The following is a 17,420-nucleotide window of genomic DNA, read 5'->3' as shown; positions in this document are numbered from 1 at the left end:
CTTGCGCCACAGACTTTACCAATAATCACATTGTCGTCCAGTTAGTAACTAGAAAGTAAAAGTTTTGTTTTTAAAAATTATGATTTCAGCTTGCTTATAAATGTTCATTTTGTTTTGTTGTTGTGGTCGTCAGTCCGAAGAGTGGTTTGATGCAGCTCTTGGTGCTACTCCATCCTGTGCAAGCCTCTTCATCTCCGAGTACCTACTGCAGCCTACATCTTTCTAAACCTGCTTACTATATTCACCCCTGTCTCCCTCTATGATTTTTACCCCACACACTTCCCTCCAATACTAAATTGGTGATCCCTTGATGTCTCAGAATGTGTCCTATCAACTGACCCCTTCTTTTGGTCAAGTTGTGCCACAAATTTCTTGTCTCCCCAATTCCATTCAGTAATTTCCCTAATATTCAGCATTCTTCTGTAGCACCACATTTCGAAAACTTCCATTCTCTTTTTATCTTAACTGTTTACCATCCATGTTTCACTTCCATACATGGCTGCACTCCAGACAAGAACCTTCAGAAAAGACTCCCTAAAACTTAAATCTATATTTGATGTTAACAAATCTCTCTTCTTCAGTAATGCTTTCCTTGCCATTGCCACTCTAAATTTTACATCTTCTCTACTTCATCCATCATCAGTTATTTTGCTGCCCTAGTATCAAAATTTGTCAGCTATTTTAAGTGTCCCACTTCCTAATCTAATTATCTCAGTGACATCTGATTTAATTAGACTACATTCAGTTACCCTCATTTTGCTTTTGTTGATGCTCATCTTGTATCCTCCTTTCAAGACACTGTCCATCCTGTTTGATGCTCTTGCAAGTCCCTTGCTGTCTCTGACTAAATTACAATGTCATTGGCAAACCTCTACGTTTTTATTTCTTCTCTCTGAAATTGAACACCTGTTCCAAATTTTTCTTCGGTTTCCTGTACAGCATATTCAATGTACATATTGAAATAACATTGGCAATAGGTTTAAAACACTGCCTCACTACCTTTTCAACCGCTACCTCCCTTTCGTGCCCTTCGACTCTTATAACTGCCATCTGGTTTCTGTAAAAGTTGTCAATAGCCCTTCGCTCCCTTTATTTTACCCCCTGCCACCTTGAGAATGTCAAAGAGAATATTCCAGTCAACATTGTCAAAGGCTTTCTCTAAGTCTACAGATACTATAAATATAGGTTGGTTTTTCCTTAACCTATGTTTTAAGATAAGTTGCAGGGTCAGTATTGCCTACATTTCCTACACTTTTCCAGAACCCACACTGATCTTCCCCGAGGTCAGCTTCTATCAGTTTTTCCATTCTTCTTCTGTAAAGAATTTGTGTTAGTGTTTTGCAATGTCAATTAAAAAAAGCAGCTTTTAGTTGGAACTGAACGTCCGGCCTCATGATTTGAAGATGATGATGCTATGGATGATTGTGTTAAGGTTTAAATTGTTTTAGGGTGTGTTAAGGTTTAAATTGTTTTAGGGTTTGTAAACGGCTCACAAAAACTAGTGACCACTCTGTGTTTCAAATCTGTGGTGCTCTGAAGAGTTGTTTGTTTATCTATTGTTGCCATTGATGTGGTTCATGTTGATATGAAGTGCATACTCACCTATCGCAGCAGTTATTGTTGTGGCTGCACCTTCAAACAGCAGTGGTTCGGGATGTACATTGTGGCAAGTCAGTGCTGTGTTAGGTGTCATAATGGCAGGTTAGGGCACCAGATGTTGGATGGCATTCACCACGACAATAAATCATTTGTGCAGGAGCCCTCTTGCGGAAGGACGTGTGGCTGGGGCTGCGTCAACCAGTAATGTACAGGTGGTGGTAGAGGTATCAACAACAACACACAGTCAAACACTGACATGGGTCAGGATGAAAATGGAAAAAAAACACTAGGTGAGGACCAATTTGTTCAACTTCAGGCCCTCCGAAAACGACACGATGTGGCTAGAGACTTATGAGGTGCGCTAATTAATGCATAGACAATCTGAAGTATACTAAGGGAAGATCGGCTCCATTTCCAGAGGACCTTTACAGTTCTGAACTCCCAACACTGAGGAGGCCGTATGCAGTTTGCACAAGAGCATATCAACTAGCATGTCTTACACTGGAGATAGCAAGGTGAACATTATTTGCCTTGGAACATATGGGAGACAGTTGCTTACAGTTGTGGATCAGTGATAGTTTGAGGAGAAATGTTCTGGAACTGTAAAAGTGACCTCGCAGTGATTGGCAGCTGTGCACTACATTGCAGAAGTTCTGGAGAACTGTATACTATCCATGAAAAAAACATATTAGCAACAGTAGACCAGTTGATTCAGCTCATTCATGACTTCTTACAGTGGCTGCAACACCAAGGAGGTGATCTTTTGCTGGGTACCTGGTCACATCAGGATACAGGGAAACAACATGGCCAACAAAGCCATGTCAGAAGCAAGCCGAGGAAGCATGTCAGAATGGTATTGTCAGTCAGTGTCCCATCCCAGTGCATGCTGTCATCTCATTTTCTGACAGACGCACCATGCTTCAGTGGGAGACTGAATGGGTGAAGTTGACAGAAAGCAAACTGCAATCGCTAAGATCAACCACACAAGCACGGCAGACTTCACGTCAGCCTCACCCCTGGATGGAGGTTTTGCTTACCAGGCTGCGCATCAGACGTAATTTAACATGTGGCTTCCTCTGTGAGGCTTGTGGTGTGCCACTTTCAGTTCAGCATATTTTGGCAATGTGTGTCTTATATACTGATATCAGAGAAACCCTCAGTCTCGATGGAGAACTGCCCACCACCTTCACTGATACTGATTCGAGTGTTACAAGGTTGGTAACAGTTTGTGAACTGTCAGGCCTCGTCTGTAATCCTTAAATTGGTGGGGAAGCAAGGCAGACTTTAATGCTTTATGAACTGCTGTGCATGCGGGGACAGCCTTCGTCCCCACTTGTGAGATTGGCATGTTGACTTTTCATCGGGGTGCTGATGACTGTGATGTTGAGCACCCCTCACCTAAAATCATCACCATCATCAATATTGGCAACATTTCACATTACTGTATGATGGAGCCACTGTGCGTTCCACTAGAGACAGTTCCTAGAAGCTGCTAGAATTTGTGTAAAGGGCAGACTTGGGTGTAACCCAGGCCTCTATTACAATGAGTATCTGTGGGATCGACTCGGTAGACACATCCAGAATCGACCCCAGCAATCCCGCACACTCCGGGAACTGACGGCAGCTTTATTGGATGAACAGACAGCCGTCCCCCGAAATGTAATCAGCAGGTGTGTTGCTTTGATACGAGCCAGAGGTGGGAATGCAGAGTACTGAAATGCGACAAGTGTACAGTATTATTTCCATCCGAGTGTTGTTATTTTCATTTTGGAATTCTTTTTCTGTTTGCAACAATAAAGCATTTATTTCTGGTTTTGCTTTGTTCATTTTTCATTCCTGTACAACTAAATGAACATGTTTAATTTCTGTATAATATAAGTGTGCATAATAAAGGCACAGAAAGTATCACAATATAATGTAAGTTTGATACTTTTTTTGTGAGCCGTGTACGTGACGGCACTTGGAAATTTTCAATCTTTTCTATTTTTAGTTTTTTTTAGTAAGTATATTCTACTGCTTTACAAAATCAGTGTGTGAACACTGATCTCAGCCCAATAGGTACAAAGAAACTCAAAGATGGTCAATGTGTAAGGTTCCCTGGTTTAGTAATGACACCTACAGTGGATATCTGTAGTGACTCAGGGATGCAGCTCCTCACTACAACAGCCACCACTCTTGGCCTCAGGAGACGGAGTACGTATGCCATGTGGTCAGCACCACTCGCACAGATTTAAGGTTGGCTGGCCGACTGGCAGTTGCTTGTTGCGTGCTGTATGAAGTGCTCACAAGGGAACCTCCCCATCGCACTCCCCTCAGATTCAGTTATAAGTTGGTACAGTGGATAGGCCCTGAAAGACTGAACACTGATCAATCGAGAAAACAGGAAGAAGTTGTGTGGAACTATGAAAAAATAAGTAAAATATACAGTTTGAGTAGTCCATATGCAAGATAGGCAACATCAAGGATAGCGCGATCTCAGGAGCGCAATGGTCCTGTGGTTAGCGTGAGCAGCTGCGGAACGAGAGGTCTTTGGTTCAAGTCCTGCCTCCAGTGAAAAGTATCATATTTTATTTTCAGTTTATGTGACAAACTCTTATGTTTTCATCACTTTTTTGGGAGTGATTATCACATCCACAAGAAAACCTAAATCGGGCAAGGTAGAAGAATCTTTGTACCCATTTGCCAAGTGTACAAGTTAGGTGGGTCGACAACATATTCCTGTCATGTGACGCACATGCCTTCACCAGTGTCGTATAGAATATATCAGACGTTTTTCCCTGTCGAGGAATCGGTTGATCTAAGACCTTGCGATCAAATGTTTTCGGTTCCCATTGGAGAGGCACGTCCTTTCGTCTACTAATCGCACGGTTTTGCAGTGCAGTCGCAAAATACAGACACTAAACTTATTACAGTGAACAGAGACATCAATGAACGAACGGACAGATCATAACTTTGCGAAAATAAGAAATTAAAATTTTAACTCAAGGGCAGACTTGAACCGTTGACCTTTCGATCCGCAGCTGCTCACGCTAACCACGGGACCACGGCGCTCTTGAACTCAGACTATCCTAGATGTATCCTATCTTGCGCATAGACAACTCAGTTTGTATATTTTGCTTATTTTTTCATAGTTCCATACAACTTCTTCCTGTTTTCTCGATTGATTTGTGTTCAGTTTTTCAAGGCCTATCCACTGTGCCAACTTATAACTAAATCTGAGGGGGGTGCAATGGGGAGGTTCCCTTGTCAGCATCTCATCATATCCCTATATGTACAATGACCCTGCTTTTGTTCTGGACTGTCTCGTTTTTGTTATTGTTAAACCTTCCACGAACAGGTCGCTGGGTGAGACCATCATTCCGTCACTCGATATCTCCGACAAGGTGTGTGTCGCGTACACGTCACCAGAGGACACTAAAGTGATGTGGCCTCTCTGCAAGTAGTTCTGATTCGTCAGTACATCCCTTTAAGCAACCACAATTCAGAGTTCACTCCACAGATCGAGTGCGTCTATAGACTTTTAAACATTGGTGTAGTAGATTGCAACGAGGAATATGATATTGGAGCAGCTCAGTGCTACTAAGTATTATTAATATTCATAGACTTTTGCATGTGAATTAGAATTCAAGACTATTTGTTACAATCAAGGACAAATCAAGCTAAACTTCTAATTTTTGTTTTGTATAGGTCCCCTGAATCTGACTTCAGAGCATTTCTATTCAAGCCTCAGAGGGTTCTTGGTCCACTTTATAGGAAGTACCAAAAGTTAGTTATATGTGGTGTATGTATGTATGTACCTATGTATGTATGTACATATAAAAACAAAGATGAGGTGACTTACCGAACAAAAGCGCTGGCAGGTCGATAGACACACAAACAAACACAAACATACACACAAAATTCAAGCTTTCGCAACAAACTGTTGCCTCATCAGGAAAGAGGGAAGGAGAGGGGAAGACGAAAGGAAGTGGGTTTTAAGGGAGAGGGTAAGGAGGGTAAGGAGTCATTCCAATCCCGGGAGCAGAAAGACTTACCTTAGGGGGAAAAAAGGACAGGTATACACTCGCACACACGCACATATCCATCCACACATACAGACACAAGCAGACATATATATATGAAATATGTCTGCTTGTGTCTGTATGTGTGGATGGATATGTGCGTGTGTGCGAGTGTATACCTGTCCTTTTTTCCCCCTAAGGTAAGTCTTTCCGCTCCCGGGATTGGAATGACTCCTTACCCTCTCCCTTAAAACCCACTTCCTTTCGTCTTCCCCTCTCCTTCCCTCTTTCCTGATGAGGCAACAGTTTGTTGCGAAAGCTTGAATTTTGTGTGTATGTTTGTGTTTGTTTGTGTGTCTATCGACCTGCCAGCGCTTTTGTTCGGTAAGTCACCTCATCTTTGTTTTTATATATAATTTTTCCCACGTGGAATGTTTCCTTCCATTATATATGTATGTACATATGTATGCATGTACATATTGAACTGGGGACCTACAAACGACGCAGAGGCTTCGTCCCCGCTGTAGACCTCAGTGGTTCACAACGCCACAACAGGCTGCAGCAGTCCACCCACCCCCCACCAAACCCAGGGCTATTGTGCGGTTCGGCCCCCAGTGGACAGCCCCCCCCCCCCCCCCCAGATGAGTGTAACCCTAAATGTTTGCGTGGTAGAGTAATTATGGTGTTCACGTACATGGACACAGTGTTTGCGCAGCACTCACCGACATCGTGTAACTGAGGCAGAATAAGGGGAACCAGCCCACATTCGCAGAGGCAGATGGAAAACTGCCTTAAAAACCGTCCACAGGTTGGCCGGACACCGGATCTTGACACTAATCTGCCAGGCGGATTCATGCCGGGGATCGGCATGCCTTCCCTCTCGGGAAGCAGTGCGTTAGACTGCATGGCTAGCCGGGTGGGCTATATGTGGTGACGTCAGTATTAATTTTGTCTATGATTGTGCAAGAAAAAAGATGTTGGAAGATCTCCTAAATTCATATGATCTAATGCAGATTGTGTTTTTTTCCAACCAGGGTGCAGGGGAACAATAGCACACCCATGGACAATATTTTTATTCTTTTTCATTAGTAGATGGGCATTCTGTTAGTAAAATGGTGAATGGCCTTTCAGACCATGATTTACAAATTTTAACACTAAAAGGTTTCTGTACTCAAGGAAATGACACATATAATTACAAACTATGTAGAAAAGCTACTCCAACAGCAATAGGGTTTTTTAAAACTCATTAAAGAACAGTAGTGACAGGATGTTATAGTGCCGATAACATAGATGACAAATATAATGCTTACATCTACATCTACATTTATACTCCGCAAGCCACCCAACGGTGTGTGGCGGAGGGCACTTTATGTGCCACTGTCATTACCTCCCTTTCCTGTTCCAGTCGCGTATGGTTCGTGGGAAGAACGACTGTCTGAAAGCCTCCGTGCGCGCTGTAATCTCTCTAATAGACCTTAACACGTTTCTCATGCTCTTTGAAAGTTGCTCTCCATTAGAACATTCTAGACAGGGTACTAGCAGTAAAAGACAGCCTGGGTGGCTGACTAGTGGGATAAGGATATCATGTAGAACAAAGCAGGAATTACATCAAAATGTTAAAGTAGCCACAATCAGCGTACAGTAGCCCACTACAAACAATATTGTAAAGTGCTGCAAAATGTTATTAAGAAGACAAAGAGTATGTGGTACACAAATAGAATAGCTAATTCACAGGTTAAGATTAAAACCATATGGTCGGTTGTGAAGGAAGTGTCTGGTTAGCAGCACAAGGGTGACAACATAAAGTCAGTTCGTAGTAAAAATATTTCTTTTACTGTTAAGTCAGGTATATGTACATTAATTAACAATCATTTTCTGAGCATTGCTGATGAATTAAATAGAAACTTAATTTTTTCAGGGTATCATATAACTCTCTTAGTAAATGCCTTTCCGACATTGATGTGTGAAATACTCCTTTGTGATACTGACAGAGGGGAGATTGAGTCAACAATTAAATCACTGAAGACTAAGGACCCTCATAGATATGATGGAGTGCCTAGCAGAAAATTAAAGTACTGTGCTGCACATGTTAGTCCTGTATTTAGCCTTATTTGTAATTTTTCCTTTTAGGAATGGTCAGTTTCCTGAATGATTAAAGTACCCAGTTGTAAAATCACTTTATAAAAGGGAGAAATGGATAATGTAGACAATTGTAGACCTATTTATATGCCATCAGTGTTTGCTTAAGTTACTGAAAAGGCTGTGTATGTAAGGATAATTGATCATTTTATTTATCATAAATTGCCATCAAATGTACAGTTCGGTTTTAGAAGTGATTTAACAACTGAAAATGCCATATTCTCTTTTCTCTGTGAGGTAGTGGGTGGATTAATCAAAAGATTTAGAATGCTAGGCATCTTTTTTAACTAAGGTGTTTGACTGTGTTGATCACTAGTTATTGCTCCAGAAGTTGGACCGTTACAGAATACAGGGAGTAGCTCACAATTGGTTCACCTCTTACTTCAACAATAGACAGGAAAAAGTCAACATTCACAGTGGTGAGAATGGCTGTGATGTGGGGTCTGAGTGGGATACTGTCAAGTGGGGGGTGCCCCAGGGATCAGTGTTGGGGCCGCTCCTGTTCCTTATTTATATAAATGATATGCCCTCTAATATTAAGGGTAACACTAAAATATTTCTGTTTGCTGATGACACTAGCTTGGCAGTAAAGGATGTTGTGTGCAACATTGGCTCTGTTTCAACTAGTGCAGTACATGACATAAGTTCATGGCTTGTATAAATGAACTAAAGCTAAATCACAGTAAGACTCCATTTTTACAGTTTCCAACACACAATTCAACAAAACCTGACATTTTAATTTCATGGAATGGGCATATGATTAGTGAAACTGAACAGTTCAAATTTCTTGATGTTCAGGTAGATGGTAAACTGTCATGGAAAGCCCATTTTCAGGATCTTGTTCAAAGACTTAACGTTGCCATTTTTATTATTCAAACAGTATCTGCAGTAAGTGATTGTTCGACATGAAAAGTAGTCTACTTTACTTATTTTCATTTGCTTATGTCATATGGTATTATATTTTGTTATAACTCTTCCCATTCTCAAAGGATATTTTTGGCTCAGAAATGGGCAGTTCGGGCAGTAAGTGGTGTAAGTTTGCGAACCTCTTGTCGACCCCCGTTCACGAGTCTGGGTATTCTGATATTGGCCTCTCAATGTATATAGTTTTTGCTGTTGTTTCTTGTTGAAAATATCAGCTTATTTCCAAGAATTAGTAGTTTTCACTCAGTTGATACTAGGCAGAAGTCCAATCTGCATTTGGATCACACTTCCTTGACTCTTGTGCAGAAAGGTGCACAGTATACTGCTGCATCCATTTTCAATAAGCTACCACAAGAGTTCAAAAATCTTAGCCATATTCCATGCACTTTCAAATCAAAACTGAAGAGTTACCTCATGGGAGCCTCCTTTTATTCTGTCGAGGAGTTCCTTGAAAAATTAAGCTGATTCTTGTGTTATATTGTTGATTGCATTTACATAAACTTATGGCTTCTCTTTTTTTGGGTTCATAAACATTTTACTTTATTTTTTATGTTGTAATTTCATGTACTGACACATTCCATGACCTTGGAAATTTCCTCCTCAGTTTTGTCCTACGGAACTAGATGTGGCAAAAAAAAAAAAAAACCCTTTGTTTGCACATAACTCAGCCCCACACGAGAACCTACGATATACATAAGTTGTGTGTAACTCAGTTATTATGCATACATAGTTTAAATAAATGTATTAATGTGTTACCTCTTGTAGATGTGCACTTGCATTTACTGGCCACCTCACTATTGATACAACAGATGTCATGTCTGGGACAATAGTGAAGTGCTACAAGCCACTTAAGCAAATGACTTTTCACACTTCTTGTGTAGTACAGGGAAAGGTCGTGACAGAATGATATTAAGTAGGGAGTAAGTCTCAGAACACATACTGTGTACAGGTGTTTCTTTTTCATATGTGCAGACATTAAATGGGAGATGTGAAATACGACAAAATGCCAAGGTGTGACAACAAATAAATGGCTTCACCCGATGTGGGAGGGGCCTTTTACATCTTGGCATTGCGGTTTGACGGTGGCTTAGCTATCAAAGAGCAACCGCACTCTCCAAGCAGGAATACAAGAGAGAGGACGGTTTTGTTAAAAATGAAATGTACTGTAATCTGGATTGTCATATTGAGCTTTTGATGAGTACCTCATATGTAATGTTGTGTTCTACTCAAATTCACAGGTCACTCTAATGATCTGTTCACCCATTCAAGGAAATACATGTTTGTAAAAGGAAAGTAGTAGACGTGTTTTTTCATGACACGAGTAGAAGTTATCTTCTTTTGCTTCAATAACAGATGCAGAACATGAAAAAGTTAAGCCTTTCCTCGGTTATGCATGGGATTTCAGAGACATTGATTAGCAGGACCTCTGCTTCAAGAGAATCAACTACAGCGACTGGATTAAAAGGAAGAGGTAAATATTTCAAATGTTACGTCAGGTAACGGATCTCATGAACTGTTCTGTCTCAGCTTAAACAACAAGGAGTGAGCCAGCAGCTACATAAAATCCTAAACCAATAAGAAAAACACTTCAATCGCTGCCCCCATATCATCGTCCACTTGTGCCATTCTTTGATGAATTTACGTTTCTCATTTTCCTTCCACTGCAAGGAAATGCACTACACCCCTTTGCTCTTCTTTTGAAGCCTGCAGTTCTCAGTTTTCATTATGACCAAGTGCAATGCACAGTCAAAGTGTGTACTTGCTGACTCTGACATCATGTGGGTATGTGCGACCGTGTCCCTCTTGTGGTGAGTTTGGTGGCTCAGAACTTTTATGGAGACCAGATCTTCTTACATAGGCAATAGTTTTACAATCCCTCCAGCAGTTTTCATTTAACAGCCTCCAGCTCATTTCTTTTTGAGTGACCCCAACGTATTCAATGCCCAACTTATAGTAACTCATGCTCTGTTTGCGGTTTAGGCTTTTGTAACATGAGTTTAATAAGTTGTGTCTGCAAAATACTAACACGAATTCTTTACAGACAAATGTAAAAACTGGTAGAAGCTGACCTCGGGGAAGATCAGCCTGGATTCCATAGAAAAGTTGGAACACGTGAGGCAATACTGACCCTACGAAACGCTATTTTCAATTTGTACGGAAACCAGATGGCAGTCATAAGAGTCGAGGGGCATGAAAGAGAAGCAGGGGTTGGAAAGGGAGTGAGACAAGGTTGTAGCCTATTTCCGATGTTATTCAATCTGTATATTGAGCAAGCAGTAAAGAAAACGAAAGAAAAATTTGGAGTAGGAATTAAAATTCATGCAGAAGAAACAAAAACTTTGAGGTTTGCCGATAATATTGTTATTGTGTTGGAGACAGCAAAGGACCTGGAAGAGCAGTTGAACGGAATGGACAGTGTCCTGAAAGGAGGGTATAAGATGAACATCAACAAAAGCAAAACGAGGATAATGGAATGTAGTCGAATTAAGTCGGGTGATGCTGAGGGAGTTAGATTAGGAAATGAGACCTCAAGGTAGTAAATAAGCTTTGCTATTTGGGAAGCAAAATAAATAATGATGGTAAAAGTAGAGAGGATATAAAATGTAGACTGGCAATGGCAAGGAAAGCGTTTCTGAAGAAGAGAAATTTGTTAACATCGAGTATAGATTTAAGTTTCAGGAAGTCTTTTCTGAAAGTGTTTACATGGAGCGTAACCATGTATGGAAGTGAAACATGTACAATAAATAGTTTAGACAAGAAGAGAATAGAAGCTTTTGAAATGTGGTGTTACAGAAGAATGCTGAATATTAGATGGGTATATCGCGTAACTAATGAGGAGGTAGTGAACAGAATTGGGGAGAAGAGGTATTTGGGGAGAAGGGATCAGTTGGTAAGACATGTTCTGAGGCATCAAGGGATCACCAATTTAGTATTGGAGGGCAGCATGGAGGGTAAAAATCATAGAGGATGGCCAAGAGAGGAATACACTGAGCCGATTCAGAAGGATGTAGGTTGCTGTAGTTACTTGGATATGAAGAAGCTTGCACAGGATAGAGTAGCATGGAGAGCTGCATTAAACCAGTCTCTGGACTGAAGACGACGACAACAACAACAACGGGAGTAGACAGAAAATCTTGTAAGCCTACACATATTTTTAGATATGCAGGTGATGTTATTTCAAACACTTTGTTGTTGTGCCAAAGTCCACACAGTGTTGCCATGTTGTTTTTTTTTTTTTTAAAAAAAACTTGAAGAACCCTCAAGTGTGTTAAGGGTTGCTGCTTTCAAATTGCAGGTTCGGCACAGCAGACAGACACTCGTAATGACCCGGCTGCTGCGAGCATAACATTAAATGTCCATACTCCTCAGGTGCCCTGCGTGTGGGCCGGTGCAGCCTACACCTGTGATCCTCGCACTCTCGTACCAAATCCTATTGTGCCATCACAAGCAATAATTCAGGTAAAAACCGTCTCTTCAAAAATGTTACAGAAAGTGATGTACAACATAATACTGAATCATTTAAATGAGTGTAAGTTGTTTAACTGCCTGCTGGTTTCATTTTCGTAAAGATTTCCTTACAGAGTAAGTGATACAATTCCCCAAGAATGGATGTGCTAGCACAGCCAATTGAGAAAAAGTATCCTGTTGGTTTATTGTATGATCCTGACAGATCCTTTTATTGTGTGGATCATAAAATTGTACTTAGCATGCTAAAGTATTACAGCATTTATGGTATTTCTGGACTCTTTCGTTCATGATAGAAGGCAGACGGCCCCGTTAACAGTGTGCAGTCTGTGTTGTAGTTCGTGCTCAGCATAGCCCCACTTGCCAAGGGTTTAAATGTCTTCGCAAAGGGCTCTCTCATTGTGTTTGTGCCTTGAAAATGACAGGGGATTCACCTGTCAAAATATCGGTAGTAGTCTAAGACATCTCCCAGCTGTGTACACCTAAGTTGTTTCATAAAACGGATCTTAGGGAGAAAAAAGTGTTTCGAGAGTTGCCACACTTTCAGAATCACAGGTACTGCTGCCAGATGTTGCTGTTGCTGAAAGCCAAAACAAATATGGTAGGTGCATGGGTCCTCCAATATGCAAAGTTGCTGTTATCATTGATTTTTTTCTCTGTGCTCATTGTGGACTAAGGCCAGCTAGTGTGAAGTTCCAGGCACAACACCATCCCAAGGCCTTCTGAAAAAGGTTTCCTTTAACGACATAGAGGACGTGTTGAGTCGCAGACAGGCTCAAAATGAAGAAAACTATTATACATTGAAGCTTTCAGACAGAAAAGTCCTTCTACCAAGGAAGAAAAAGCACACACATTCACAAGTCACGCGCTGCAGTCGGTCCCCAGGGCCTGGAGACAGTGACCACATGTGTGTGAGGTGTGCTTGTGTGAATGTGTGTGTGTTTTTTATTCTGTAAAAAGGACTTTCTTGTCTGAAAGCTCAAATGTTTAACAGTCTTCTTCATTGAGCCTGTCTGTGACTGAATGGCTGCTCGTGTGATGAGTAGCAATCTTTTCATATTATTGCTATTCCACTCCAGACTTTCCGTTGTTCGATTATGCCTTCTTTAATGGCAGGCACAGAATTGTGAAACTGGAGATAGAAGTCTTTATCTTGTGGTACACCGCGTGATTTTCCATCAGAACAGTTACTCAGAAAAAGAAATTCACTGAGAATGAATCTTCACTTGCCAATAGAGTGTGCACGGATTTGAAACTTCTGGCAGACTAAAACTGTTTGCCAGATCAGGTCTCGAACCTGGAGTCTTTGCCTTTTGTGGGAAAGTGCTCTGCCTACTGAGCTATCCGAGCATGACTCACAACCCACCCTCACAGCTTTACTTCTGCCACTATCTCATCTCCTACATTCCCAACTTCACAGAAGTTCTCGTGCAACCTTGCAAGAGTAGCAGTCCTGGAAGGAAGGGCCCAGGTTCAAGTCCTGGTCCGGAACACAGTTGTTTCTGCCAGGAAGTTTCAAATGCACTAAGGTTTTCTTGTACCTTGTCAGCATTTATTAATTTATTGGCAACAGACATCAAAGGGGCTCAATGAAACACCACATATCTGAGCTTATGCTCTTTTCCTAATATTATCATCTTTCTCATAGATCCAGAGGTCCTTCTGATAATTGTAGCTAGAAAACAAGGTAATGTTTCAAAATCAGTTATTAAACAATGGAAAATCCAGGATAGGATGTAACAATATTATGAAAAGGAAAGTTGCTACTCACCATATAGTGGAGATGCTGAGTTGCAGATACTCACAACAAAACAACTGTCACCAATAAATAAAGCTTTTGGCCATTAAGGCCTTCGTCAACAATACACACACACACACACACACACACACACACACACACACACACGACTGAAGTCTCAAGCAACTGAAACCACACACAGTATTCTTAAAGAGGACGGACAAGCGTAGTGTAGGGAGTCCCTTTAGTAGATGTGTTACATTTTCTAAGTGTCCTGGCAATAAAATATGGTTTTCAGTTGGCCTTCCCCACAACATTTTCTTTGTGTTCCTTCCAATTTATGTTGTTCGAATTGTAATTCCTAGGTATTTAGCTGAAAATGATTTTGGACCATTCACTTTTTCTATTTATTTCACTGTTCAGTACACCTTCTTCAAAGTATCATGCTTGATATGTGTTCAGTTTTTGATAGGTTCTTCACTGGGCCATTTTATCACTAAATCTGAGGGAGGAGTGATGGGATTTTTCCTTGTTAATGCTACTTGTGCAAAGTCTGGGCGGATTGTTAGTTCAATATATTTAGAACAGCATTTTAACTGATTTCAATATGAATTATTTAAAACTTCTGAAACAGGAACATCAGGTTCCCTGAAATTCTTTTTACAATAATTATTCTCTAATCATAGTTTATTGACCGCCCAATCTATCAGTTGACTATCCTCTGAATGTGTATAATACGAATTACATCAGTGCACGCATACTATGTCTGCCGTCAACCAATTTTCCATGGTAACTGTACAGGTACATCATGTTAACTACAGGCTCAATTACAAATTTTCATTTGTCATGTATACGGCCAGATTTAAGGCTTCATGGTTTCCTTATGTAACGTAAGGCAAATGGTCGGTGGTTCCTTTCAAAAGGACAGGGCTGAATTCTTCTCGTGTGCTCCTTCCGAACATGTGGTCTCTAATGACACCATTGTTGATGGGACATTATATCCTGTTCCCCCTTAATCTACAGATGCCAAATTTCATTTGAAGTACTCATTTGTCATACAATGTTTTTTGCTGTCTGTTTTTTGCGCATTGTCTTTTGGAGATGCTGCAATATAAACAGTTATAAAACCCGACACTCATAAATTAAGTCACTTGATGTTGTGGTAGCATACCTAAGGATCTCAGAAGCAAGGCTGCCAGTTCTGAATACTGCCAAATCAAAATGGCAGTAGCAACTCACTCAGCTACAGCAATGTTTTTGGCATGACATTAATAATGAATAAAAGGATTTAAGTTGGTACTGACCTACCACAGAAATAAATATTTACACCGGCTAAATAATTAAGTTGCTTGAAATTAACTTGAATAATTTTGAAATAAAATGGTCGGCAGGCCAGTTGGACACTTCACAGTAAAACTGATTGATTACAGCAGTAGTTTATGTATTCTACTGTTGAACATACATCTCAATTACATAATTTTGTATCATACCTGCTGATGCAAGCATTCTGTACAATTACTGTATTTAGGATGGCTGAATCACTAAGCTCAATAATTTTGTTAGAATGTTCTTAATATAATACACTATGTATTATAATTACTATAACATTAAAATGACCTTGAAGACGACACTACACAGGCATCACAGCACTTTAACACGTATCACTGCAAATTTATTTTAGGTAAATTAATTGGTGCAGTGAAGTAAGTTTACGGCTATGAAAATTCACTGTGAATGTCCACTGTTGAAGCAAATCAGGTTTCTTTCAATATTTAACTTGTGTTGTGCTGGCACTCAAATTAAATTAATTAAAATAATTATTTTCAAATAAAAGAAGGGCTGTTAACTGTGCAAACTGGCTATTAGTTAATTTACATTGTCATGTGAACTTTCCAAAGGAGCAATATTTGATATAATTTGATTAAATTCTGTCACAAGTTCCTGGTACGCTTTATCATGCAAACAAGAACCCTGGAATTGGGAACCTATCCCAGGTAATAGTGTCAGTAATGTAGGGTACCACACACAATCTAACCTGACGCAAAACACTATATAGCCGGTAAAGTACTTCTTTTCAAGAGTCACTGGGATTTACCATTTAAATTACTGATCACTCTGTCTCGCGACATCGGCATCGTCAAACATTGTAATCTCATCCAGGAACTGTTCGGCAATGACAGTAGTGCAGAACTGCTCCATGAGCAAAGTTTGCAGCAGCTCATTAGATTAGATTAGATTAAATTTATTTTCATTCCAATTGATCCGTAGTGAGGAGGTTCTCCAGGATGTAGAACATGTCATGAAAACAATAATACATGACAAATATTTACAACTAAAACAAATAAGCCGAAGTACCTTCCACAGGTCCCAAGTGGAATGATTATCATTTTTTTAATGAACACTATACAAAAGAATCATTTTACAAACACTAATTTACTAAGATTGCATTAATGCAGTGAATTTAAAATTCAAAAAAATTTTGTTTATTTATAAGGTAATAAACATATGATAGAACTACTAGAACACTTATTTGCAATGAACACATTACTGCACTGAAATGGTGCAGAAGTTAGAAGACACACACACACACACACACACACACACATGCACGCACGCACAAATCAGTTGGTTCTACTGAGAAATTCATCAATGGATTAGAAGGAGTTGGCTACTAATAAACCCTTTAGGCTTCTCTTAAACTGAGCAGTGCCATAAAGTTTTGTCAGAATTTTCTTCTCTGTCCACTGCAAGCTTCAAGTGTCTCACTTGTGAGAAACTTTCACACTGTGAAGCTGCACCTTGCAAATTTGTACGATTACTGCCTGCCATTTACGAGCCTACCCCGTGGTTCAAACCTGCTGCTGACGCTGTGTCTGGTGGCTAAAATTCATTCCTTCTCTTCCAGCAGTGTGCACTTGAACACACAGAGTTCCAAAGTCATTGTTAAGGAGGCATACCAGCACAAACCTTTACAATTCTCTTTGCCCAATCATACCCAAGTGATTGCAATAATTACATTATAATATTACACTCCTGGAAATTGAAATAAGAACACCGTGAATTCATTGTCCCAGGAAGCGGAAACTTTATTGACACATTCCTGGGGTCAGATACATCACATGATCACACTGACAGAACCACAGGCACATAGACACAGGCAACAGAGCATGCACAATGTTGGCACTAGTACAGTGTATATCCACCTTTCGCAGCAATGCAGGCTGCTATTCTCCCATGGAGACGATCGTAGAGATGCTGGATGTAGTCCTGTGGAACGGCTTGCCATGCCATTTCCACCTGGCGCCTCAGTTGGACCAGCGTTCGTGCTGGACGTGCAGACCGCGTGAGACGATGCTTCATCCAGTCCCAAACATGCTCAATGGGGGACAGATCCGGAGATCTTGCTGGCCAGGGTAGTTGACTTACACCTTCTAGAGCACGTTGGGTGGCACGGGATACATGCGGACGTGCATTGTCCTGTTGGGACAGCAAGTTCCCTTGCCGGTCTAGGAATGGTAGAATGATGGGTTCGATGACGGTTTGGATGTACCGTG

General features: G+C 40.6%; 1 protein-coding gene across 1 annotated transcript in view; it reads left to right on the top strand.

Moving 5' to 3' along the window:
• Positions 1-17,420, top strand: part of LOC124553358 (RNA-binding protein 48) — a 62,511-nt gene that overhangs the window by 22,793 nt on the left and 22,298 nt on the right. Inside the window, exon 4 of the mRNA XM_047127231.1 lies at positions 11,959-12,122. Coding sequence (XP_046983187.1) covers positions 11,959-12,122 — 164 coding nt within the window. The remainder of the gene's footprint in view (positions 1-11,958; positions 12,123-17,420) is intronic.

Source organism: Schistocerca americana, chromosome 11, assembly GCF_021461395.2.
Source record: "Schistocerca americana isolate TAMUIC-IGC-003095 chromosome 11, iqSchAmer2.1, whole genome shotgun sequence".
In the NCBI taxonomy this organism is placed as follows: Eukaryota; Metazoa; Arthropoda; class Insecta; order Orthoptera; family Acrididae; genus Schistocerca; species Schistocerca americana.
The sequence above is the reverse complement of the archived record's forward strand: the minus strand, read 5'-3'. Positions and strand labels throughout refer to the sequence as shown.